This window comes from Alosa pseudoharengus, unplaced genomic scaffold, assembly GCF_046254945.1.
Source record: "Alosa pseudoharengus isolate Yale_2024_CS ecotype anadromous, Long Island Sound unplaced genomic scaffold, YU_APseudo_1.1 YU_APseudo_1.1_scf_3, whole genome shotgun sequence".
Classification (NCBI taxonomy): domain Eukaryota; kingdom Metazoa; phylum Chordata; class Actinopteri; order Clupeiformes; family Clupeidae; genus Alosa; species Alosa pseudoharengus.
Window position 1 is genome coordinate 36551237 of NW_027468718.1, and position 22535 is coordinate 36573771.

General features: G+C 47.0%; 1 protein-coding gene across 10 annotated transcripts in view; it reads left to right on the forward strand.

Annotated features, from left to right (window-relative positions):
* The window catches only part of clasp1a (cytoplasmic linker associated protein 1a), a 145767-nt gene that overhangs the window by 49082 nt on the left and 74150 nt on the right, over positions 1 to 22535 (forward strand). For 9 of the 10 annotated variants that reach the window (XM_076264172.1, XM_076264176.1, XM_076264175.1 and 6 more), the window contains exon 8: positions 486 to 556. In XM_076264172.1, coding sequence (XP_076120287.1) covers positions 486 to 556 — 71 coding nt within the window. Of the gene's footprint in view, positions 1 to 485; positions 557 to 9372; positions 9489 to 22535 lie in introns of those variants that run through there. The other variant, XM_076264180.1, reaches the window with a different exon arrangement.

Sequence of the window (22535 nt, forward strand, 5' to 3'; positions counted from 1 at the left end):
GTGCAGCCAGGAAATTGATGCTTATAAATCTGCTCCTGGAGGAACGGAGGACGCTATAAAGAGGAGGATTAAGAGGAAGTAGAAGAAGGGACAGAAGAAAGTCAGACCGCCCCCGTCCCTGTCTCATTTATCACCCTTTCCCACAGAAATATGTCTTTCTTTCTTTCTTTCTTTCTTTACTGTAGAGGTCAGCTGTAGGCTGTGTAGCTATGAGGGCCACACAGGGAGCAGGCGTTGCAGGAGTTCCTCTAGAGCTCCATGCTTTGCTCTCTCTTGCTTTGCTCTCTCTTGCTTTGCTCTCTCTTGCTTTGCTTTTTGGGGTTTTTTAGAGGAAAAAAATCAGTTGTGCCATCAAGATCCCTCATTCATCATCCTACACAGGGCACTGACCAATCTCCTTTTTTCTTTCTCTCTCTCTCTCTCTCTCTCTCTCTCTCCACCCCCCCCCCCCCCCCCTTTCTCTCCATCTCCTTTTCTCTCTCCAGGTTGAATGTAATCTTCAGCAGGTTTGATGAAGTGCAGCGATCGGGGAACATGATTCCGTCGTCCAGCTCAGGTGAGTGAGGTCAACCGCGTGCTCCCGGAAATCACACACGCACGCTGGGCTGTCATTGCCATGCCGAGCGGCTGATGAGTGGGCCAAAACCTCGGTTCGGTCATTGAGCGGAAATTGGAAGAACTGACAGAGTGTTGTGCAGGGTGTTGTGCGCAGCTTTGTATTAGCCAGCCACGGAGCAAGTTGGGACTTCCAGTCTCTCAACTGATTTATTGTGTTGGTGCTCGACGCTTACTTGTTAAGTAATGTTTATGTTCAAATGAGTGCTCAGTACTCCCTCAGCTGCTCATGTCTGAGGCGATCAGATGAGTGAGACATTGGTCATGTCCATAGTGTGCTGCTCTTAGAGTCGAGAGTGTGGAGCTGCGTGTTTTCTGTCCCAGTTCTCTTGCCGTAGAGAGGTGGGAGGCTGGCCATCCATGAGCCCCAACGGCCCCTGACTGCACCTGTGGAGCTCCTTACTGTACAAACATGCACCCTCTTCCTCTTTTTCTTTCTTATGTCTCTCTGTTTCTTTCATATCTCTCTCTCCCACTCTCTCCCACTCTCTCTCTCTCTCTCTCTCTCTCTCTCTCTCTCTCTCTCTCTCTCTTTCTCATACAGCACCTGCTGTATAGTTTTTTTCCATCCTAATCTTTCATTCTTTCAGTGAGTAGTTTTTTTGTGCCTCTTTTCTTCTAGCCTGTGCACGTTGTATTTTCTCTAGAACAGTGATCCTCACTATTTTTTTTCACAAGAGCCACATTGGCAGTGCAAAATCAAAAGGAGAGCCACTTTTACGACAACATACTAAGTCACCTTTGCAAAAAATAACACAGCCAATACTGGGTAACGCTACACCTGCCGTTTGTCTGCTCGTCCCCTCCCCGGTGTCTTCGTGCTGATTTTTGTTTGCTGCTTCCTCAGACTCATTTCCCTCATCCACACTGTGTGTCTGTCCTTCTGATTTTTGAGCTCGTTTCTGTCCCTTTTTTACATTTTTTTTATTAAAAACCGGTCCATTTTGTGTTTCGCTAGCGGAACTAACGTCGCCTGCCTGCAAACGTGCGCTGCGGTTAAGTTTTGTAAACAATGCCACAATACCCCCTTTAGGAAGCACCATTAAGGCTTAATAACTTCCTTTCACCTTCATTATTTGGTTGAAGGGAGAAGTATAATTCAGATGGTTGCGTTTTTGTAGTGCAGTATTGTATGTTTATGAAGCACATTTGAAAAAATGTATTGGCTGTGTTACCACATACAGTGGCTCCCATTTAGAAGTGGCCACTTCATTCGCGCTTTCCGTGATTCAAGCAGCTACGTGAAATGTATTACAACTTATCACCACGAGGTGGCAGTTTAAGTCCGCTGTAGCATTGCCGGTAAACAGGGCAGCGGATTGCATTCAAAGGCGTTGCAAGTGGCAGTGAGATACTGTAAGCAGAACGAAACTAAAGATCACCTCGTTGAAGTCATACAGTAGACTAGGCTAAATCAGAGCCTACCTTTGTTTTTATCAACCTGGGCCCTCACCAAAGCTACCATGCGAGCCACCAATTATAGCTTGACGAGCCGCATGTGGTTCGCGAGCCTCGCAATGAGTAACACTCTGCTCTAGAAGAAATGGCTGTATGAATGTTTCATGGCTGCGTTTTGATGAAGCAATGAGTGGCCATGGGTTTGAGTGTGTGTGTGTGTGTGTGTGTGTGTGTGTGTGTGTGTGTGTGTGTGTGTGTGTGTGTGTGTGTGTGTGTGTGTGTGTGTGTGTGTGTGTGTGTGTGTGTGTGTGTGTGTGTGGAGTGTCTGCCAGAATCTGTGATCTGTTGCCTGGGAGAGAAGCATTGCTCTCTCACGCACTCACAACACAAACTCTCTGAAAGATTCGGGCCAACTATAGCGACATTCTCATGCATCCACACTCCATCTCCCTTTCTCTCTCTCTCCCTTTCTACCTCCCTCTCTCTCTTTCTCTCTCTCCCTCCCTCCCTCTCTCCCTCTCTCTCTCTGATCCTCCTCTCTGCTCTGGTTGTTCTTCCCTGTCTCCCTTTTCTTTTCATTGCTGCATCTGCACCCTCTCAGGTCCTCTCTTCCTTCTTCCTTCCTGAAGCTCGTGCTATATGCTTCTCTCTCTGGCCTCTCTTTTCATCCTCTCTCTCAGCGTGTGTATGTGTGTGAAAGGGAGAGAGAAACAGTGGAAAAGTGTGTGTGTGTGTGTGTGTGTGTGTGTGTGTGTGTGTGTGTGTGTGTGTGTGTGTGTGTGTGAGAGAGAGAGAGAGAGAGAGAGAGAGAGAGAGAGAGAGAGCAATCACTGGATTCTGAGGCTGAGGGCTCATGGCCAGGTTTGGGGCCTCTTGGCTGAAATCCCCCATGTGTGTGTGTGTGGCTCAGGGCTCTCATCACTGGTTGGATACCCTGCAGAAGTGTGTGTGTGAGAGAGAGGGGGGGTTCAGGACTCATCACTGGTTGGATGCCCCTGCAGTGAGGCAGTCTGGCACTGGCCCTCAGATGTCACATTCCCTCAGTGTAGACAGCACCAAGTCTACAGCTCAAACAGCCTGGAGAGAGAGGGTGTGTGTGTGTGCATGTTTGTGTGTGTGTGTGTGTGGGGGGGGGGACTTCAAGAGTCTTCCATACTGAACTACACATATATCCTTCCCCTCAGAATCTGCAGAATGCCATACAGTTTATTGGTGTAGAAAAAAGCAGACAGACAGACAGACAGACACACACACACACTCACACACAAACCTCACTATGGTCAGCACAGAGGACCCTCGTCTCACAGAACACTGGTCTAGACCCAACAGGCCTGACATGACTGGTGTAGACCTCTTAAGAGACCCTGACATGTAGAGAGGAAAGAGAGCCAGACAGCACAGACTAAACTGGACTGACTAACTGACCACTGGAGACTTCAGAGAGCATGGGAGAGCCTCCTCTGTCAGAGTAAATTCCCTTTAATGGCTCTGCACTGCACCTAGTTACAGAGGCTTGTTTTGATGTTTTTGTTGACTTGTTTTGCTTATGTAAATTGATACTGGTCAACAGATTGGTGACCTAAGAACTGATTAGAATTTGGAGGCTTATACCTGAATAAGGAGGGATGGGATGGTAAGGAGATAGATATATCACATAATACAATTAGTGCAGTGAAAATGGGAAGACCCTGTAAATAGTAACAGTAGAATAGAAAAATAATGTAATTCTGTAATGTAATAATGTAATGTTGGAATCCTTTAAAGGCTTATACCTGCAAACCTTTATTCAGCTGTTCCAAACACCCAATATGTATATCAGACATGGGGGACTCGAGTCACAGGACTTGACTCGAGTCAGACTCGAGTCTCATTTTTTAGGACTTGAGACTTGCTTGATCAATATTAAGACTTGACTTGACTTGGACTTGCTATTCATGACTTGAGACTTGACTTAGACTTGAGACAAATGACTTGAAATGACTTGACTTTTTCATAGATATTAAGGTGTTGTTGCATGCGCCACGTGAACGAACCTGTCATTGTTACCAAGTGACGCAACAGACCAACAACAAGTGCCAGATCAAATGAGACAGACTGAGGTAGGCTAACTTGCAAATATGGAAGGCTCTACGTTTATACCACAACATAATAATGTTTGGCTTCACAGATGATGTATTTGACAACTCAAAGGAGAAATGAACAGCAGTCTGCAAGTGCGCAAATTAGCGACATTACCACCACCACGTTGATTTTCATCCGTCAGAAGTTAGTCGTGTTTGAAACCTACTGTCAAATTTGAGACATGTTAAGAGTTGGCTTTGAATCTATTATGCTTTTTAGTTAATGCCATATTAGGTTAAAATGTGTGAAATGGCAAAGTGAAACATTTTCTTGTCTAAGTTTAATCTTGATATGCTAGCGAAAATGTTGCCAATGTAACCTAAAGTAAGCGCCTCTCTTTCTCCCTCCCTCTTAAACACGTCCCTGTTCCATAGCAACGACGCTGAATTACAGCCTAGTAGTAACAACAGTAAGTAGGCCTAGCTAACTGCCAGCAATCAGCATAGAAAAGTAGCTTACTTCACATGTTAGGCTTATGTATAATATGATATAGCATTGACGGTCCTAAACCCTCCTAAAACCCATTGCGCTATCGCGCTTGTCAAAGTTTGGCAGTGACGTCGGCGACAGCGTTTGATTGATTGATTAGTTCACTTTTTCAACATTTGGGTCCCTGGAGAGGTGACGGGTCAGGACAGGTGTAACTTGAACTGTTTGAATATATTGTCATGATTTGATGTAGCTTACCTAATATTTGAGGCATATTGAAACAATAATAGGCTATTTTATAATAGTTCTACTTGAAATACATTTATTTTTGTTCGTATACATTTCATCTTATTCTATAAACCGTTCAGATGCATGTGGCTTGAATGAAGGCGATGTCTATTTGTTTGTTACAAATACAACTCCAGCAGTTAATAACTAGCCTATTGTAGCTTATTTTAAAATGAAAACGTGAGTAAATCATCATGATTTTGTTTGATTTGGCTATGACTTGACTTGCTTGACCCAAGCTATGACTTGACTTGACTTGCTTGATTGTCACAAAAAATGACTCGGACTTGCTTGAGACTTGAAGGTTACTTGAGACTTGCTTGTGACTTGCACATGTGTGACTTACTCCCACCTCTATATATATATATAGAGAGAGAGAGATGGGTTGCAGGAGAGCAGCACGTCACCAGCAGGGATGGGGAAGGGGACGTGTCCTTGATGGGGAAGGGGATGTGTCCTTGATGGGGAAGGGGATGTGTCCTTGATGGGGAAGGGGATGTGTCCTGCGTCCTGTGTCCTGCGTCCTTCGTCCTTTTCCCTACACACAGCTCTGGAGCCACCCGGGAGCTGATTACGTAATGTGTTGGAGCTGAAGTCTTATATGAATGGCACTGCACTAATTGGTCTCCTCAGACTCCCACTTTATATGACTGGAATTTAACTAATTACATAACAGTGGCAACACCACCGAACCAGTTTGACTCTGATTACCATACTTAACAGAACCAGTTTGACTCTGATTACCATACTTAACAGAACCAGTTTGACTCTGATTACCATACTTAACAGAACCAGTTTGACTCTTAACAGAACCAGTTCGACTCTGATTACCATACTTAACAGAACCAGTTTGACTCTGATTGACATAAGAGAGGCACTGACATCATTTGACCCCTCAGATTCTCACACATGATTGGTGTTGAACAAACTAGACTTCTCTGAGTGCCATACATAAGAAGGGCATTGAGCATTTGACTTCTCCAATTCTCACATATATGAGTGACCGTGAACTCATTTGACTCCTCGGATTCTCATCCATATGAGTGACAGTGAACTCATCTGACTTCACTCATTTTCTCGTTGCCTGTCCATCCCCCCACCCCCTTGTCATATTTGCACGCAGCTTCGCTGGCTTAGAGCAGCGGGCCTTTGAGACATGCCTTTCAGTCTGACAGATGAATGTGCTGGCGTGTGTGTGTGTGTGTGTGTGTGTGATTTTACCCAGAGCAGATGATCGAATCCAAATCCCCTCTCTGATAAGTTTGTTAGGGTCCAGATACGAGGTCGGTGTTTTAGTGAGACTAAGCGTGCGTAGATTACGGATGTTCTGGTTGTTTTGGACCGCGGCCCAAGGGCAGTTGCGTGTCGTCCAGAGTGTTGCCATTGCATGGAGGACATCATAACTTCCTTGGCCACGTTCCCTCTTCAAAGTAGTTTTTAATAATCTTTTAATTCGGCTTTATCTCTGAGCATATTGTCTCAGTGTTTTTCTCTCTTGCATTCTCTCTTAAATCGTTCTCTTTATCTCTTTAGCTTATCTCTTTCTTTTCATCCCTCTCTTTCTCTCTCCCTTTCTCTCTAATAAATGACATTTGTAGGAGTTTGGAGCGCATGATTCATATCTGCTGTGAAGTCATTTATCAAACCCCTGCCGCTCGATTGATTAGGCCTGCTAACCGAATTGAATTACGAACCATGGTGACGAACAATGTTTGCTCTCCATCTCTCTCTCTCTATCCCTCTCTCTCGCTCTCTCTCTCTCTCTCACTCCCACTCTCTTTGCCTGGAGTGAGTGCACTCCTAGCTCCGATCTTTGAAGCGGAGTAGTGTGTCTGTTGTCGCTACCGCGGTGATGTGGGCACAAGCGTGGGGGACTACAGAACGCCCCATTGTAATAAGCACCTCTCATTAGGGGGAAGTGCAAGTGGTTGCCAGGCGACAGCTTTTGGTGTCATTATGGGAGATTCGCTTGATTTCCTCTCTTGGCTTGTAGTGTGTGTGTGTGTGTGTGTTTAAATATAAATGTATGTTTGAAAATAAGTGTGTGTGTGTCTGTGCCTGTGTGTGTGTGAGTAAGTAGTGTGACCTTATTAAACTCCCTGACATGCCATGCGTTTCCGTCCCGGTGACCATCCTTATTAGAGGGAGGTTAATGTAAGCTGATGAGCGATCTTTAGCAGTCATTCCCAGGTTATTAACCCTGCTGAAATGCCACACAATAAATACTGTGGCTGCTTACTGGGAAACCTGACCCGCCTACTTGCATATCTGCGTTATGTAACCATAGCGGTGGCAGGAACTAATGTGCTGTTTCTCCTGAAATAAATAATATGGCTTTAGCTAAAGCGGCTTAACATACGTTATTGGTTATATGCTATGGCTCTAGCTATCTAACCAACTCTTGATCCTGGTCTTGAACATATCTGGCCTGAACTGGTTCAGCACTGGGAAGGTCAGCTGCATGTGGGCTGGGGTGGACACTGGTCACACTACATGTTTCTCTCTGGCAGGCACGGAACTGAGGCATTCCATTCTTGGAATGAGGCAACAATTCTGCAACAATTCTGCTCCACTATGACCACTATCGAACTGCCTGGACTGGCAGGATGATAGCAGCGTGGACATTAGAAAACATCTTCTAAAACAATTTTTATGCTTTGGGAACGGAACGCTTAAGGTGGGGATCACACTGACCACCGGCAAGCGGCATGTTTCCTATTGTTCTCTATGGTTCGGCAGTGGAACGCTAGCGTTGAACAAGTTGAGCGTTGAACAAGCTGAGCGTTGAACTTGGTTGAACTTTCAAAGCGCAACGCGAGCGTATTCAATTGACAAACCGCTTGTGTTGCTTAGGAACAAGATAAAACTTATTATGGTCTGAGCGTTGCGTTACGTTTTCGGCTGCCGCTTGCCGCTGGCTGATGTGATCCTAAGTGAAGCGCCTGCTGTAGCACTGGCTGTTTGGCTTCCTGTTCAGGTGTTGCAAACCCCCACATAGTTTGGGGGACACACGGAGCTGATTGGGGTTATGGCTGTGATCGCTTATCATCATGATTGCACTAGTGTGAGACTGTCCAAACAGTTGTGGCTAAATGGGCCTAAAGCTTGTGTTTAGCGGTCATGAGGAGAGACTACTTGTCAGCAAATATTATTCTCAGTGATACTGGCACATTATTACACAAGAGACTTTCCAACACAACACGCACACAGACACACACACACACCACTAGCTTTCCAGAAGAGTTCTGAGGTCAGGGAATGACCTGTCATCGCTATGCCCACTCTCACAGCTGCATCCTTAGGCTCAGAACGGGGAAGGACATGAAGACATTTGGAGCTGGAAAACCCAGATGTGTTTATGTGGGTGTGTGGCTGTGTGGGTGTATTTGTGTGTGTGTGTGTATCTGTCTTTCTCTGTGTGTGTGTGTGTGTGTGTGTGTGTGTGTGTGTGTGTGTGTGTGTGTGTGTGTGTGGGCACGGGGCGTTGGATTGGGAGCTCTTTGTCTGGCACAGTTGCCACCAGTACTGCCAGTGGCTGTCTTTTGATTTAGCGGCTTTGTGGTGCAGAAAAAGGACAAGAAAGAAACACAAAATGCGGCAGCACACACACACACACACACACACACACACACACACACACACACTGCATAGTTAATCCCCTGGTCTCCAGTTCTGATCACATGTGTGTATGTGCACGTGTGTCTCTCTGAATCTCTGAGTGTGACCAGAGCTTCGTTTGCCTCTCCTTACCTTGATGTTTTTACACACACCTGAAAAAGGAGCCCGCAAATCATAACACACACAGCCAAGCCTGGACTAAGATCACATCACATGTTGTCTCCAGCAACCTGTTTTGTCATCTTATCATCTTTGTCTTGATCCCTCTAGCTTTCCGTAGCTGTGTCATGGTTACTAGTCCTACATGGCAATCATGTGACGACAAAGGGAAAGGGTTTTATCAGGGGTTTGGTCAGAACTCCAATAATCTTTGGTATGACGTATAGATAAAGTCCAAACTAAAGCTGAGATGTGTGCACACTGTACTCACCTGGCTGGACTTACCTGCAGTCGTCCGTCGTTTGATTTGTTGTTGTGTGTTGTTACCATTTTGGATGACGAGACGTTGGTGTGTAAGGTGTAATGTTTTTGTGCTCTGTGATATTCCTGATTGAGTGATAGGTGAGAACTGCTTGCGGAGGTGAGAGGTGTTCTCGTTTGAACGCCGGGATGTTGTAAACACAAAGCACATGCCAGGAGGGACTGTGTGTGTGTGTGTGTGTGTGTGTGTGTGTGTGTGTGTGTGTGTGTGTGTGTGTGTGTGTGTGTGTGTGTGTGCGCGTCCACAGGCTGTCAACTCTGGTGCAGTCACAAGACTAGAGCAGGAGGAAGGAAAGAGGGAGGGAGGGGAGAAGTGCTGAGAGAGAGAGATAGGAACAGAGTGACCAACAGAGTGAGGGAGAGAGAGAGAGAGAGAGAGAGAGAGAGAAGCGGTGTGCAAGAGAGAGGGAGAGAGGCTCCCCCTGCACATGCTCCCTGTGTGTTGTGCTGGCTCGCCTCACTAGCTGCTTCGTGAACGAAAGAACAAGATAGAGAGAGAGAGAGTGAACGGAGCGATTGCGCTATGACAACAGGCGAAGGTAAGCAAGGGAACAGAATGCCCTTCTGCCTTGTGAAGGACGAATGATAGAGACAACCGTGGGGGGTAATTTTTTTGGCTGGTCATACTTCCCCTGAATGGTGGCGTGAGCGTGTGTGTGTGTGTGTGTGTGTGTGTGTGTGTGTGTGTGTGTGTGTGTGTGTGTGTGTGTGTGTGGATAGAGGGAGTAGTGTTGACAGTACAGAAATCATGTTAACCAGATAACTAAATATTTTTTTGGTGGAGGTGTGTGTGTGTGTGCGTGAGGGTGGTGGTGGTCAGCCTCTGCACCTCTGCTGAAGTAATAGGATGATGTGCTTGTTTGACCGTGTTTGGGGGCGTCTGTGAGAACGCCGTCAGATGGGCTCAGAGGAGAGGGAGCTGCTTTGGGGAGCTGCTTTGGGGAGCTGCTGCTGATCTGCTGCTGCAACAACAACAACATGCTTTACTAACCAGGGGGTATTCCAAGTATGTGGTTTAGAGACAAACCTGGGTAAGTTAACTCCGAGTAAGTGGTAAACCTCCTACAACAACAGCCCTATGGCATTGTTTTGTTAGGAGAATGAAGCCATACAGCTCCTCTATTAGGAGGTTTACCACCCACTCTGAGTTAACTAGTAAGTAACTCACCCAAGTTTGTCACTGAACCACATACTTGGAATACCCCCCCAGTCCGCTGCCTTGTCCTTATGGAAGACCAAGCTGAATTGGCGCAGGCATTATACACAGCAAGTAGAGCACACCCATAGAAAGTGCAGGTGCCTTGGTCCCGATTCTCATGATTAAGTTGTGTGAAATTAAAGGCTTAGTCCTCTTTTGTCAGCCCACTGTACGGTACTTGATTCTTTTCAGTGCCTGTGACCTGTTTTGCTTGGTTTGTTTTGGTTTGGAGAGGAATGGCGTTTGGGATTGTGTCAGAGCTTTGTCTCGGTTTGGGTTTGTTTTGTCTGACCATTAATGAATGTGTTCGGTGAAACCATTTCTCTATACGTCCCCCCTCTGTGGTGTTTAATAATTTCCATGAAACAAAACTCCAAACGAAATCAAGGTTCACAAGTTCAAAGTGTGTCATTGATTTCTGTTAAAGGTTTCAGATAGAGCTGGTTTTAGTGGTTGTTTTGGGCGTCCCTGTTTGTTGTTCTCTCGGTCTTCTCTCCCGCTTGTTTGTCTGACACTGATTTCATTCATATTGTCCTGTGAGAATTCCCATGTTACATAAAGCCCCAAAAATGACACAAAATCATGATTTCCCATGATTCCCTGCGATTCAGCTTTGGTTTTTGTGTAGGGAGCACAGATCAGCTGTTTTTGTTGTGGTTGCCATTGAAACGGAGCCCCTTAGTCGGCCCCATTGTCTCTCATCTTGGTGACTGTCGCCGGGGTGCCCGGACTCTAAGAATGCTGAAAGAGTTCTTCCCAGTTCCGTTGAGTTCGGCTGCCTTCGGATCAGCCTCGCTGGCTCAGACAGTCAGAGGGGCTCTGTGAGTTTCACTGGGTCCCCTCACCAAGATCTTCACTTCAGTGTGTGAGAGATTTTATTTGTTGTGTTGTATGTCTCCATTTGCTGCAGCAGTCTAGTGTCTCTCTTCTGTTTTGCACACTCTCTATTTTACACACATTCTCTCTCTCACACTCTCACACACACACACACACGTGTGTGAATGTATGTCCACAACTAGCCGGGGTGTTGAAAGTGTGTGTGTGGAGAGTGTTCTGAGTGCGTCTGTGGCAGTTTGGGATCATTGTGAGTGTATGTGCGTGTGGTGTATGTCTGCACGTGTATACATGTGTGTGTGCGCAGCTGGGCGCGTGCTCAGTGCAGTCAGAAGAAGCCCGCTGCAAGAGCTGTGACGGAGGTGTTAAATCTGGAGAGAGGCTCGCTGGTGGGATGCTCGCTTTGCAGAGAAAAGGTCTTGTCTGCTGCATAATCAGGGGTGTGTGTGTGTGTGTGTGTGTGTGTGGGTGTGTGTGTGTGTGGGTGTGTGTGTGTGTGTGTTTGTGTTTGTGTTTGCGTTTGTGTTTGCGTGTGTGTGTGTGTTTGTGTTTGTGTGTGTGTGTGTGTGTGTGTGTGTGTGTGTGTGTGTGTGTGTGTGTGTGTGTGTGTGTGTGTGTGTCTCTGCTTTGAGGCTTTGTGCTGCAGAAGAAAAGGGAACTGAAGGCAAAATAAGCTTTAATCACATTGCCTTTCCACATGGGGCTCTACATTTCATCTGTGTACAGGTCTGTGCCAGGTCTCGGTGTGTGTATGTGTGTGTGTTCAGATTGTGTTTTTTTTTTTATCTGTGTGTTGATATTCGTTTTTAGCCAATTAGATGCAACTTAGATGCAACTGTACTGTTTGTGTACAACCGCATGGGTTGCATGTATGTGTGTGTGTGCGTGTGCTGGTGTGTGTGGGTGTGGGCGTGTAACTCAGCGGTGTGCATGTCCACCGCTTCTGTTATGTAAACAGGTGAGTTCAGCTGTGAGGGTTAGTGCTGACAGCAGGGGAACGCACACGAGCCTGACACACTCTTCTCTCCTCTCCTCTCCTCCCTCTCTCCTCTCCTCCCTCTCTCCTCTCTTCTCCCCCCTCCCCTCCTCCCCTCTCCCCTCCTCTCCTCTTCTCTCCTCTCCTCTCCTCTTCTCTTCTCTTCTCTTCTCTTCTCTTCTCTTCTCTTCTCTTCTCTTCTCTCCTCTCCTCTCCTCTCCTCTCCTTCCTCTCTCCTCTCCCCTCTTCTCCCCCCCTCCTCCTTTCGTCCTCTCCTCCTCTCTTCTCCATACCTTCCCCCTCTCCTTTTCCTCTCCTCCCCCCCCTCTTCTCTCCTCCTCTCACCTCTGAGTGCTCTGGTCTCTGTGTGTGTCTTCACCTCAGGTTTAATTTAGCCTCCTTCTGCTTACTAAGAAGAAACCTGCTCAAGCTGCACTACTGTGCCTATTTTCAGACACCTCTTTGCTGTATGTATGTATGTGTGTGTGTGTGTGTGTGTGTGTCTGTGTGTGTGTGTGTCTGTGTGTGTGTGTTTGTCTGTGTATCTCTGTATAATTCCTGACTCTCTCGGCATCCGCCTGGAGTGGATTGTGTCTTGCTTATCCTGACTTGTCTCTCTGAGGTGAAAAAGCCCCGCTAGCTCCCCAAGACCTCCAGAGCCCAGCGCCTCGTGTCCAGAGCCTCGTCCCCAGCCCCTTGTGGCCTGTTCTCAGTGTCTTATCAGAGCTATCAGTGCCTCACAGCACTGGTGCATTGTGGGGAGGATTATCTGATGGCTGGATCTCGACCTCTCTCTCTCTCTCTCTGTCCCCCACATACACCTCCTCCGGGCTGTCTCTTTCTCTCTCTCTCTCCTGTTCTCTTTCTCTCCCTCTATCCTCGCTGGGCTCCAGGAGTCAAGAGGGGCTTTGTCAGTGGTGCATTCCGCAGCGGGGAGAGACGGGCAGGGCACACGACACAAGTAGGGATGCACGATATATCGGCGGCCGATATATTATTGGCCGATAAGTGAAAAAATGAAAATATTATTATCGGTCCGATAACCGAATTCTGGCCGATAATTTGCGCCGATATTTTTTAAAGTCCTAATTTAGGCCTACGTAAGGTCCGTCTGGCTACACTGAGCTACTTGAGCTTGGTTGGCTATACTTTTTCCTCAATATAATGTCAGCGGTGTGAATGTATTTCACCACTCTAACAAAATCTGTGGATATGCGTTCATTTGGGAATCTGTGCATCTCAAAATCCTCTCGTGAATGATCCGCCATTTAACCTTACCAGAGCGGAGCTCAGCCCTATCTAGAGTCGTCTTGTGCTGATGTGTTTGCAACAGCTGTGTTTTAGTATTATATTTGCATTACTTTAGCTTGGGTTTTGTATTATTACCTAGAAATATGCTAACCATTCCTGCTTCAGTTCCAGACAGGTCATCATAATAAGTTATTAAAACCTTCGGGGCTAACCCCTTTCATTTCTGCTGCAGCAGGTTGTGCGCAACAGAGTAGATGGACATAAGATACAGTCTGAGGAGTTGCAGCTTTATTCAGTTACCCGCAGTTGAAACTAAACCTAAGTTTCCCTCACAAACTCTGATTTGGTCACTATACTGTAGCTTATTCCCAGCTGAGCCGTTTATGAGTGTTTAGTCCTAAATGAAAACGATTCATACTCTCTAGCCACTCACTCGCAATTCACTGACGTCAGGTTCACTTAAAGGAGCCACACATACTGTAGGGCTAGGCTACTGTTATGTTGACTGCTGTACTATTGAGGACTATTATGAGTTCTGTCCATCATTTGGTGGTAGGTAAAATTACTGCAATAAAATTATGGTTATTAAATGCTTTCCCCAAATCACTTTTCACAATTTTTTTTCAAGAGTAATATTATCGGTTATCGTATCGGTATCGGCCACAACAAACCAATAAATATCGGTTATCGTTATCGGCCCTAAAATTCCATATCGGTGCATCTCTAGACACAAGGATTAGCCGCACCTTGCTCTCGGTTCTGGGGCTTTCCCTCCCTCTCTCTCTCTTTGCTATTCATCTCCCTCTCTTTCTCTCTCTGATGTGATGCTTCTCTCACCCTCTCTAGCATTCTCCAGGTTTCATAGTCTATTTCGTTCCTATGTTCTCCCAAGGCTTTCGCTGTGATGGATTTACACTTCCTCTCTTTCTCTCCACTTGCTGTCCCTCTTTTTGTCTCTGTTCACTCCTGGTCTCATTCCTCCCATCATTATCTCTCTCTCTCAGATTTGAAGGGTACAGACAGGCCTCCTGTTACACCCTCTCTTCCTCAGCCACCCCTCCCCCTCTGGAGTGCTATAGCATGGAGTGCTGTCTAAATGTGCTCTCTCGTTGTATGCCTCATTGCTGAGCTCCTCAATCAGTCCTGTCTTCAGCCTTGAGACCTAGCTTCTGATATGACCCCTCTCTACCCAGACGCTACTTTGAGTCTAATTTCTCCATGGGTTGAGTAAACCAGTCCTTAGATGCTGTGACAGGCTCCTATTTCTGTTGATGTCACCTGGAGTTGCATTCTGATAAAACTGTCAAGCATCTGTCATAATTAAAGTCTATGAGTATTACCAGCATATTCAGTTTTAATTTTGAATAGGCTTTGCAAATATAACCAGCCCCCTTGGTAAGCATTTCAGGACCCAAATCTGCTGATTTCTGCCAGTTTTGATGATTCTCACCCCTTGTGACTGTGGCCTCCATAATTATCTAAATCAAGCATTAAACATTTCATAACAGCCATTACATAATGGCCAGCTCCTGCATGCCTGTGTCAGGGCTTCAGAGCTGTAGAGGGGAGATGGAAATCCCTGTTTAGCACACCGCCGTCACTGGCTGCCCCACTTCCTACAGCACTTCTTTATTAAGGCCTATTTGCAGCTCTCATGCTGTTAATTAACCGTTTACATGCAACAAGAAACCCTACTCTTTTGGTCTGACACACACACACACACACACGCACAAGCACAAACAGACACGCAGACGCACACGCACGCGCACACACACACACACACACACACACACACACACACACACACACACACACACACATATTGCAGTGCTGCAGGAATATTAGCCAACTCTCTTTCTGTCTCTCACATGCACGCACACACACACGCGCACACACACACACACACACACGCACACACGCACACACACACACAGACACACACACTTCAGTGCTGTAGGAGTAGTACTTAGTTTTAATGGCGTGTAAACATTATGGCAGGAGGACACCTCAGTGACAGCAGCTGCAGGTATTAATAACCCCGGCGAGGCGTTGGTAACCATTATCCCCCCTCACGGGAGAGCCAGGGCTGGAGCCGTCAGGGGTGCTGACAGCAGCCACTTAGCCCAGGACAGCTGCTGGTGAGCGGGGAGAGGGGGTGTCGCTGCCCTGGGCCCCTGGGTGGAGGAGCAACCAGCACCCAGGCAGCCAGTCACCTCCTGTAGTACTGGCACACGGCCATCGCAGATGGATGTATAGGGTTACACATGCTTTCCTCCAGACGTGTGTGTGTGTGTGTGTGTGTGTGTGTGTGTGTGTGTGTGTGTGTGTGTGTGTGTGTGTGTGTGTGTGTGTGTGTGAGAGACAATGAGAGAATGGGGGGGACTATCTGTGTTTTACAGCCTGCTAATTTACTGTCTTCCTGGCCCTCGTCTGAAACGGTTCCACTGGACGCTCTGACGAAGTGATCTGATTCTGGACCAGACACAAACCGGATCCACGTCAGACTTGGGCCATATCTGGACCAGACACAAACCGGATCCACGCCAGACTTGGGCCATATCTGGACCAGACACAAACCGGATCCATGCCAGACTTGGGCCATATCTGGTCCAGATGTAGTTCAGTGTCATCTGTAATCTGGGTCACCAGTAAAGACACCCCATTTATCAGCTTGACCCACAGCAGCTATCAACCTCATCCTAACTGGGGCTCCTTTAGAGTAGAAACACACACACACACACACACACACACACACACACACATTTGTTCTCTGTCTCTGTAATTCTGACTTTCTCATAGTTGATTTATTTATTGTCCAAGTTTCTCCCTCTTGGTCTGCTGTAGTTGAGCTGTTCCTCTACTAATTTGGCGCTAAACCCATTCCAGGCCTTTGGAGCCTAATTAGCACAGCTCTGGGGGCTGATGGCTGTGGAACGTTAGCGCTAGTTCCGGAAGGTTCTGGACCCTGCAGTGGCCTACTTTGGGAGACCACCGCACGTCTGACGTAAATAGGTTTTGGTCTATAGGGAGTGTCCAGAACGCTGTTTTCTCACAGCAGGGTGACTTATCTGATGTTGTGTGTGTTTTCACTGGCTTTATCTCTTCTCCTGGATACAAACTTCATCACAAGTCTCAGACAGGAGGAGGTGCAGAGAGAACAGCTGGGGTTTAGGGTGGGCGTGTGCTTGGCATGTTAACCAGGAGGTACTGTAGGTAGGAATACACTGATCAGTAGGCACATCTTTTCACACTTGTAAAGTGTCTCCTATCTTTTTATTTCATATATTTAATGTCTTACTCCATAGACACATGCACACACACACACACACACACACACACACACACACACACACACACACACACACACACACACACACACAAAGTTTCTGCAATATTTACACACTACTCAGAATTTCTGTCAGTTTCTCTTTAAGAAACCCTCTCCTATCAGCTCACTAGAACATGACACACTCCACCATATATCTTGCTCTCCATCTCCCCCTATGTTCTTTCTCCTCTCTCTCTCTCTCCCTCTCTTTATCTCTCTCTCTATGCTCTGGTGCGTTTGGTGTGTGATCTCTCGTTTGTCTCGGCGTGTGAGCGGGGGTTTGATGCTGAGCTCCATCTGCCTCCTGTCCACTCCTCTCCGCGTGTCCGGTCTGATGGGCTCCAGACGGCTCTAGTGACGGCCTTCCTCATCCCCCATCCTCATCCTCATCCCCATCTTTAGCAGCCTCGCCTGCTTCTCATCTCATCCCTGCTTCTCATCTCTCTCTTCTCTCTCTCTCTCTCTCTCTCTCTCCTCTGTGCATCTTGTCTTCATGTTCAGTTCCAGTTCTTTCTTTCTCTCCTCCCCTCTCACCCTTCTCTCTCCTTCTCTCTCTTCATCTTTCTTTTCCTCTCTTCCCCTACTATCCCTCCTCTATCCTTCTCTCTCATCTTTTCCCCCCCTCCCCTCCCTCTCCTTTCCTACCTCTCCTCCTCACCTCCTCCCCTCCACTCCTCCTCCTCCTCCTCTCCATCCCTGAGTGATGAAGTGTTGTAATGGGGAGGTCTTAATTAGCCAGCGCTGTGCTAGCTGCAGCCTCAGTGCCAGCCCGCACTTTCTCTCTTCCCCGACAAAAGCAATCAAAGGGGGGTGATCATCTCCCTGGAGCCACAAACCCTGCTCCTTCTGCCAAAACACAACACTGGGGCCCACTCATTAAAAGACACCCATAGAGGTACATGAGGTCATTTCCTGCTTGGTGCACTGCAAAACGACAACTGTGTGAGATGATGGAAAAGCCAAGACGTCTGGGTGTCTGGAAAGCTGTATGAAATGATAGAGAAAATAACACTTTCTGTGCTTGTGTAGATGCTGACTGATACAAAAAGGCATCTGTGACCATACGGACTGATAAAAACACATGGGCCTCGGTGTCAAGATGATGGAAAGCCGTGTTGTTGAGCGAATTGATATGAAATGAAATAAAAGAGAGCTGGATAAGTCAGTGATGTTTATTGCAGGCTCTTAGTGGTGGCTGCTTGGCGTCAGTGTCAGGACTGGGGAGAAGTGAAGGCTCATTGGCCTTGAGATGCTGGAGGAACTCGAAAGGCCCATAGTGCAGAGCACAGCGCACGGAGCACTGGGAGTGCCATGGACACAGCTAAGTCCAGAGAGGGTTTAGTAGCATGGCTAAGTCCAGAGAGGAAAACCAGTGGTGTGTGTCGTGTGGGTGTGGGGTTTAGTAGCATGGCTAAGTCCAGAGAGGAAAACCAGTGGTGTGTGTCGTGTGGGTGTGGGGTTTAGTAGCATGGCTAAGTCCAGAGAGGAAAACCAGTGGCTAAATTATCTGGCAAGATTTGTCAATACAGCAAGATTTTCACTTATGACAAGGTAAAAAAAAAATTACATCAAGTTTTGTGTTAAAAGTGTGGTTTAACTGATGGGCTGTAGATGTGATTTCTAAATATGTTGACATTGATATTGACATCAGTTCATCCCAGCCAGACCAGCTCACTACAGTGGCGTTGTAATTAAGTGGGTGCTCTTGACTCTGCCCCCCCCCCCCCCCCATGTGCCTGTGAGGCTGTAGTGGCTCATGGGTCAGACTCTGCAAAATGCATTTCCTCTCCCCACAGATGGAGGACAGAAACAAAGAGACCCAGAGCAGCGTTATCTCCGCTGCTCATCAGTGTTCAATTAAGCTCCACTCAGCATCATTCAGCATCATCAGCTCCTGTCCTTCACTCCTCTCATCCTCCCGCTGGTTCAGCATTTAAAGTCTCCTCTGTAAGAAAGAGCGATAGAGAGACGCAAGGAAAGAACGAGAGGAAAGCGATGGAGCAGAAAATAGATATAAACGAGTCGTGATGCAGACAGTGAGCCGCAGGGAGAGAGCAAGTGTGAGGGAGTGCGGATAAAAGGTTGCATTGATGAGAGAGAGAGAGAGAGAGCAAAAGAGGACTAAAGTTGTCTGTGCTTGTGCTGTGACTAAAGTTGTTTGACTTGATGACTTTATGAAGTCCAGCACAACTTCCAGAAACTTCCAAAAAGTTGGTAAAGGCAGTAACAGTACCTAGAGGTCAGAAGTTCTACTCAAGCACGTATTCTTCAGAGAATTACGTGAAGAATGTTCTTCTGTTTGCCTCTGAGTCTACCCTCTTCACTCACTCACACACACACACACCAGCAGATTTTATTGTTCCCATTCGTCATACTGCACAGGCCAAGCATATCTCGAAGCACTGTGTACAGGATCTGATGGCAGCCAGGGACCCAAGCTTGTCTGCGGTCAGAGGAAATTTGTCCCCTGTCAGCCTCCGTAGCCTGTGGTGGGAAGCGCTAGTTCACACAAGTGTCATCGCTCAGAATTAAACCTTTTGCTCCGTGTCTGAAGACGGCTCGCCAAGACTCACTGAATTTATCGCCGCCGGCTCTTCCAGCGCTCAACCACACAAACTCTCTTCCCCTTTTCTCTCCTCTTCTCCTTCCCTCTCCTCTTCCCTCTCCACCCCCCTCTCTTCCTCTCCCCTCTCTTCTCTCTTCCTCTCCCCTCTCCTCCTTTCCTCTCCTCTCCTCTCCTCTCCCCTCTCCTCCTCTCTTCTCCTCTCTTCCTCTCCCCTCTCCTCCTCTCCTCTCCTCTCCTCTCCCCTCTCCTCCTCTCTTCTCCTCTCTTCCTCTCCCCTCTCCTCCTCTCCCCTCGCGTGCAGGATATTGCTTTTCTCCGCACAGCTTCCTGGATCACTTCCAGCAGCCTGAGGCTCCTTGCTGACCTCTTGCTATTTGCCTCCGGCTCTGCTTGCTCAACACAAGGGGGTGGTGGTGGGGGGGGGGGGGGGATCCTCTATTGTCTCTCTTGGGTCTCCATACAGGAAGTGTTTGGGGGAGAGACGGAGCACATGTGTGAGGAGCCCTGTGCTACTGTTGCTATAGCTGCAGAGACATTGTGTGTGGGTTTCCGTGGTGATAGCGTCTATTCAATCACATGCACGCAGGCCCGCGTGCATGTGAGCGGCGCTGGTGCTGATGTCAATGCTGCCGGGAGCTGACCGCTGACGGGCCTCACGTGCCTGTCTGGTCACCATGACGAGCGTTAAACACACACACACACACACACACACACACATGCACTCAAACTCACATGCTTTCTGCTCTTTCTGTTTCTCCATTTTGTCGATTGTGGTGAAGTAATTTAATCATTCTTTATTTCTTATCTGCATCTGAAGCTACTCTCATTTCTAATATCACAAAATGCACACACACCACACACACACACACACACACACACACACACATTTAATTATTTATTTAAATCCACAAATCATATTACAATAGACAGGATTCAAATATTTCAAGAGATAAGATAGGGCTTTGTCACTCAATGATATTCAGGGGTACAAAAAACATCTCCTGCGCCATACTGCAAGGCTGCCTATAACTGCAGATATGGAGCAAAACTTTGCTAGCTGTTTTATTTTTCTGCTGGAGAGCCCTGCCAGCCTTAACCCACTGGAAACAAGTTTGTGGACATGCCCCAAGCTGCCAAAGATCAACACCACTAGCTTGCACTGATAGCCTAGGTCACATAGTTTTGTCCGTATGGGTTGGTACTTCATGATTTTGTCATTAAAAGTCATGTCCATGTAGAGATCGTACACACATCCTATTTCAAGTATAAGTACTTCCCTTCTGCCTCGGTCTAAAAACACAGCATCAGGGGTGTTAGGGATGTTACAAAACACATCAGTGGAGCTGTTAAACCATTCTGGCATAATACGTGAATGTTTGTACATGGTCACATTATCTGGAAGTACATCCTTAACAGTGTTAGCAATAAGGTTAACAATCCGGTCGTGGCGTGCAGTATAAAGTCCTTTGTACATAGTACAGCCATTGACAATATGGGCAACTGATTCGAGGTGATGGTCAGAGTCTGAGTGCATTATACAGTGCACATACACATACACACACACACACACACAAGCACGCAGGCAGGCATGGCGTGCACACTCTTCCACGGTGTCTCTTCTGAGAAGGATAGTCCAGTTCTTACCTGTTCCTTCAGCCTCCAAGAAGCCTATTTTTATTGGCTTTCGTGTTGCATTACCCACTAACTCCCATCCCAAAACCTGCCCAAAAACCATGTGGGCGTGGCGTCCAATCAGGTTAGAGGAGCAGGTTTAGTCTGAAAAGACCAACCAATCATCTCATGCTGTCCGCAGCTTATCCAATAACAACTCCCAGAATCCCACAGCAACAGAGACACGGAGGCACCCTGCTTCAGCTGTGCAGGAAAGACACGGACACTCCCAAGAGTCAGATCTACATTGTGTTCTTCCTCACAATTAGAATCGCATTCCAATAAATCCTGTAGGATGTGGTCAGTGAGAGCCTGTGTCTGATAGGTTTATTTATTTATTTATTTATGTATTGCAGTGAGTCAGGAGAGGTAAGTTCCCTAGAGATTTCCTTTCAGTCAGTGAATAGTCACTCACTCCCCACTAATAAGCACAGGGGGCTTTTCCGACAGAAGTTGCAGCCGCTTTGTGTGTGTGTACGCGCATCTCTGTGTGTGTGTGTGTGTGTGTGTCTCTCTCTCTCTCTCTCTCTCTCTCTCCCTGTCTCTGTGTGTGTGTGTGTGTGTGTGTGTGATTTGTATTCCCTGAAAATAGCTTCTTTATAAAGATTAACTGGGGTTAAGAGTGGCCATATTAAAAAATTCAAACAGAGCTGTGCGGTATTTCACTGGAGTTTTGAAAAGGTTTTAATGCCTCATGCGGTGCGGATCTGCTCCTGTAACAGCAGAATTATATAAATAAACGAAAGAAAGACAGAAATAAAGAAATCATGACAGAAGACTCGGGCGTGACGGGGGAGCCAGCATTCATCCAGCCTGCCTGGGTAGAGCGAGGAGGGGAGGGCTATATGCCCTCGGTGTGGTGAGCTGCAGCTTTTCCAAATCCCAGAGCATAAATCTGTACAGTGGGGATTATAACAGATGCCCTGCCACGCTCACACAGGGACTCTAAGTGCAGGGAAACACCCGCACACACACACTCTCCTCAGGTTTCTACTCGTAGCTCAGCAAACGCGTTTCTCTCTTAACTACTTTCCTTCCTCACTTCATCCGCTGTCTTTTCTTTCTCTCTTTCATGCTCTTTCTCTTTCATTTTGTTTTGTTTCTCTCTCTCACACTTCTTTATCTTCTCTGGTTCCATCTTCCTCCTCTCTCTCTCTCCCCTCTACTGGTCTGTGGCCAGTGAGGCTCGTTCGCTGGTACACAGTGCCACCATGTGGACAGAGGCTGTCCCTACAACAGCTCCGGTAGTAATTCAGTCAACCCTAAACAGTCCTCCTCCAGCCTGAAATATAGGAGATTGCTCTCAATCACCAGATTAGTGTTGAACTAATTAACCATGGCATTATTAAATAGCAATATTAGTTCTTATTAGTATTAGAATAAGTTCTGATCAATGACCATATATAGAGAGAGGGTTCGAAACCTGTCTCCTTTTTTGTCCAACCCCTATAAGTGGCCTATTCTCTTCTGACCTTGTTAGTGTGTGACACATCAGTGCAGCTGTGCTGGTTGGAAGGTGTGAAAGCTGGAACACACAGATCTGTGGCTCTGCAGACGCAAGACAAGAGAACACACAGATCTGTGGCTCTGCAGACGCAAGACAAGAGATTTGATGGCGTCATTAGTAATCCATTTCATTTAGCTGATCCTGTCTCTTTGGGAAAGCCCTAAAAGTCAGGCAACCATGAAATGAAAAGCCAGATTTCTCTGCTTGAGAAGCTGCTAGCTGGTGGTTGATCTCTATTAGGATTGCTCACTTTCG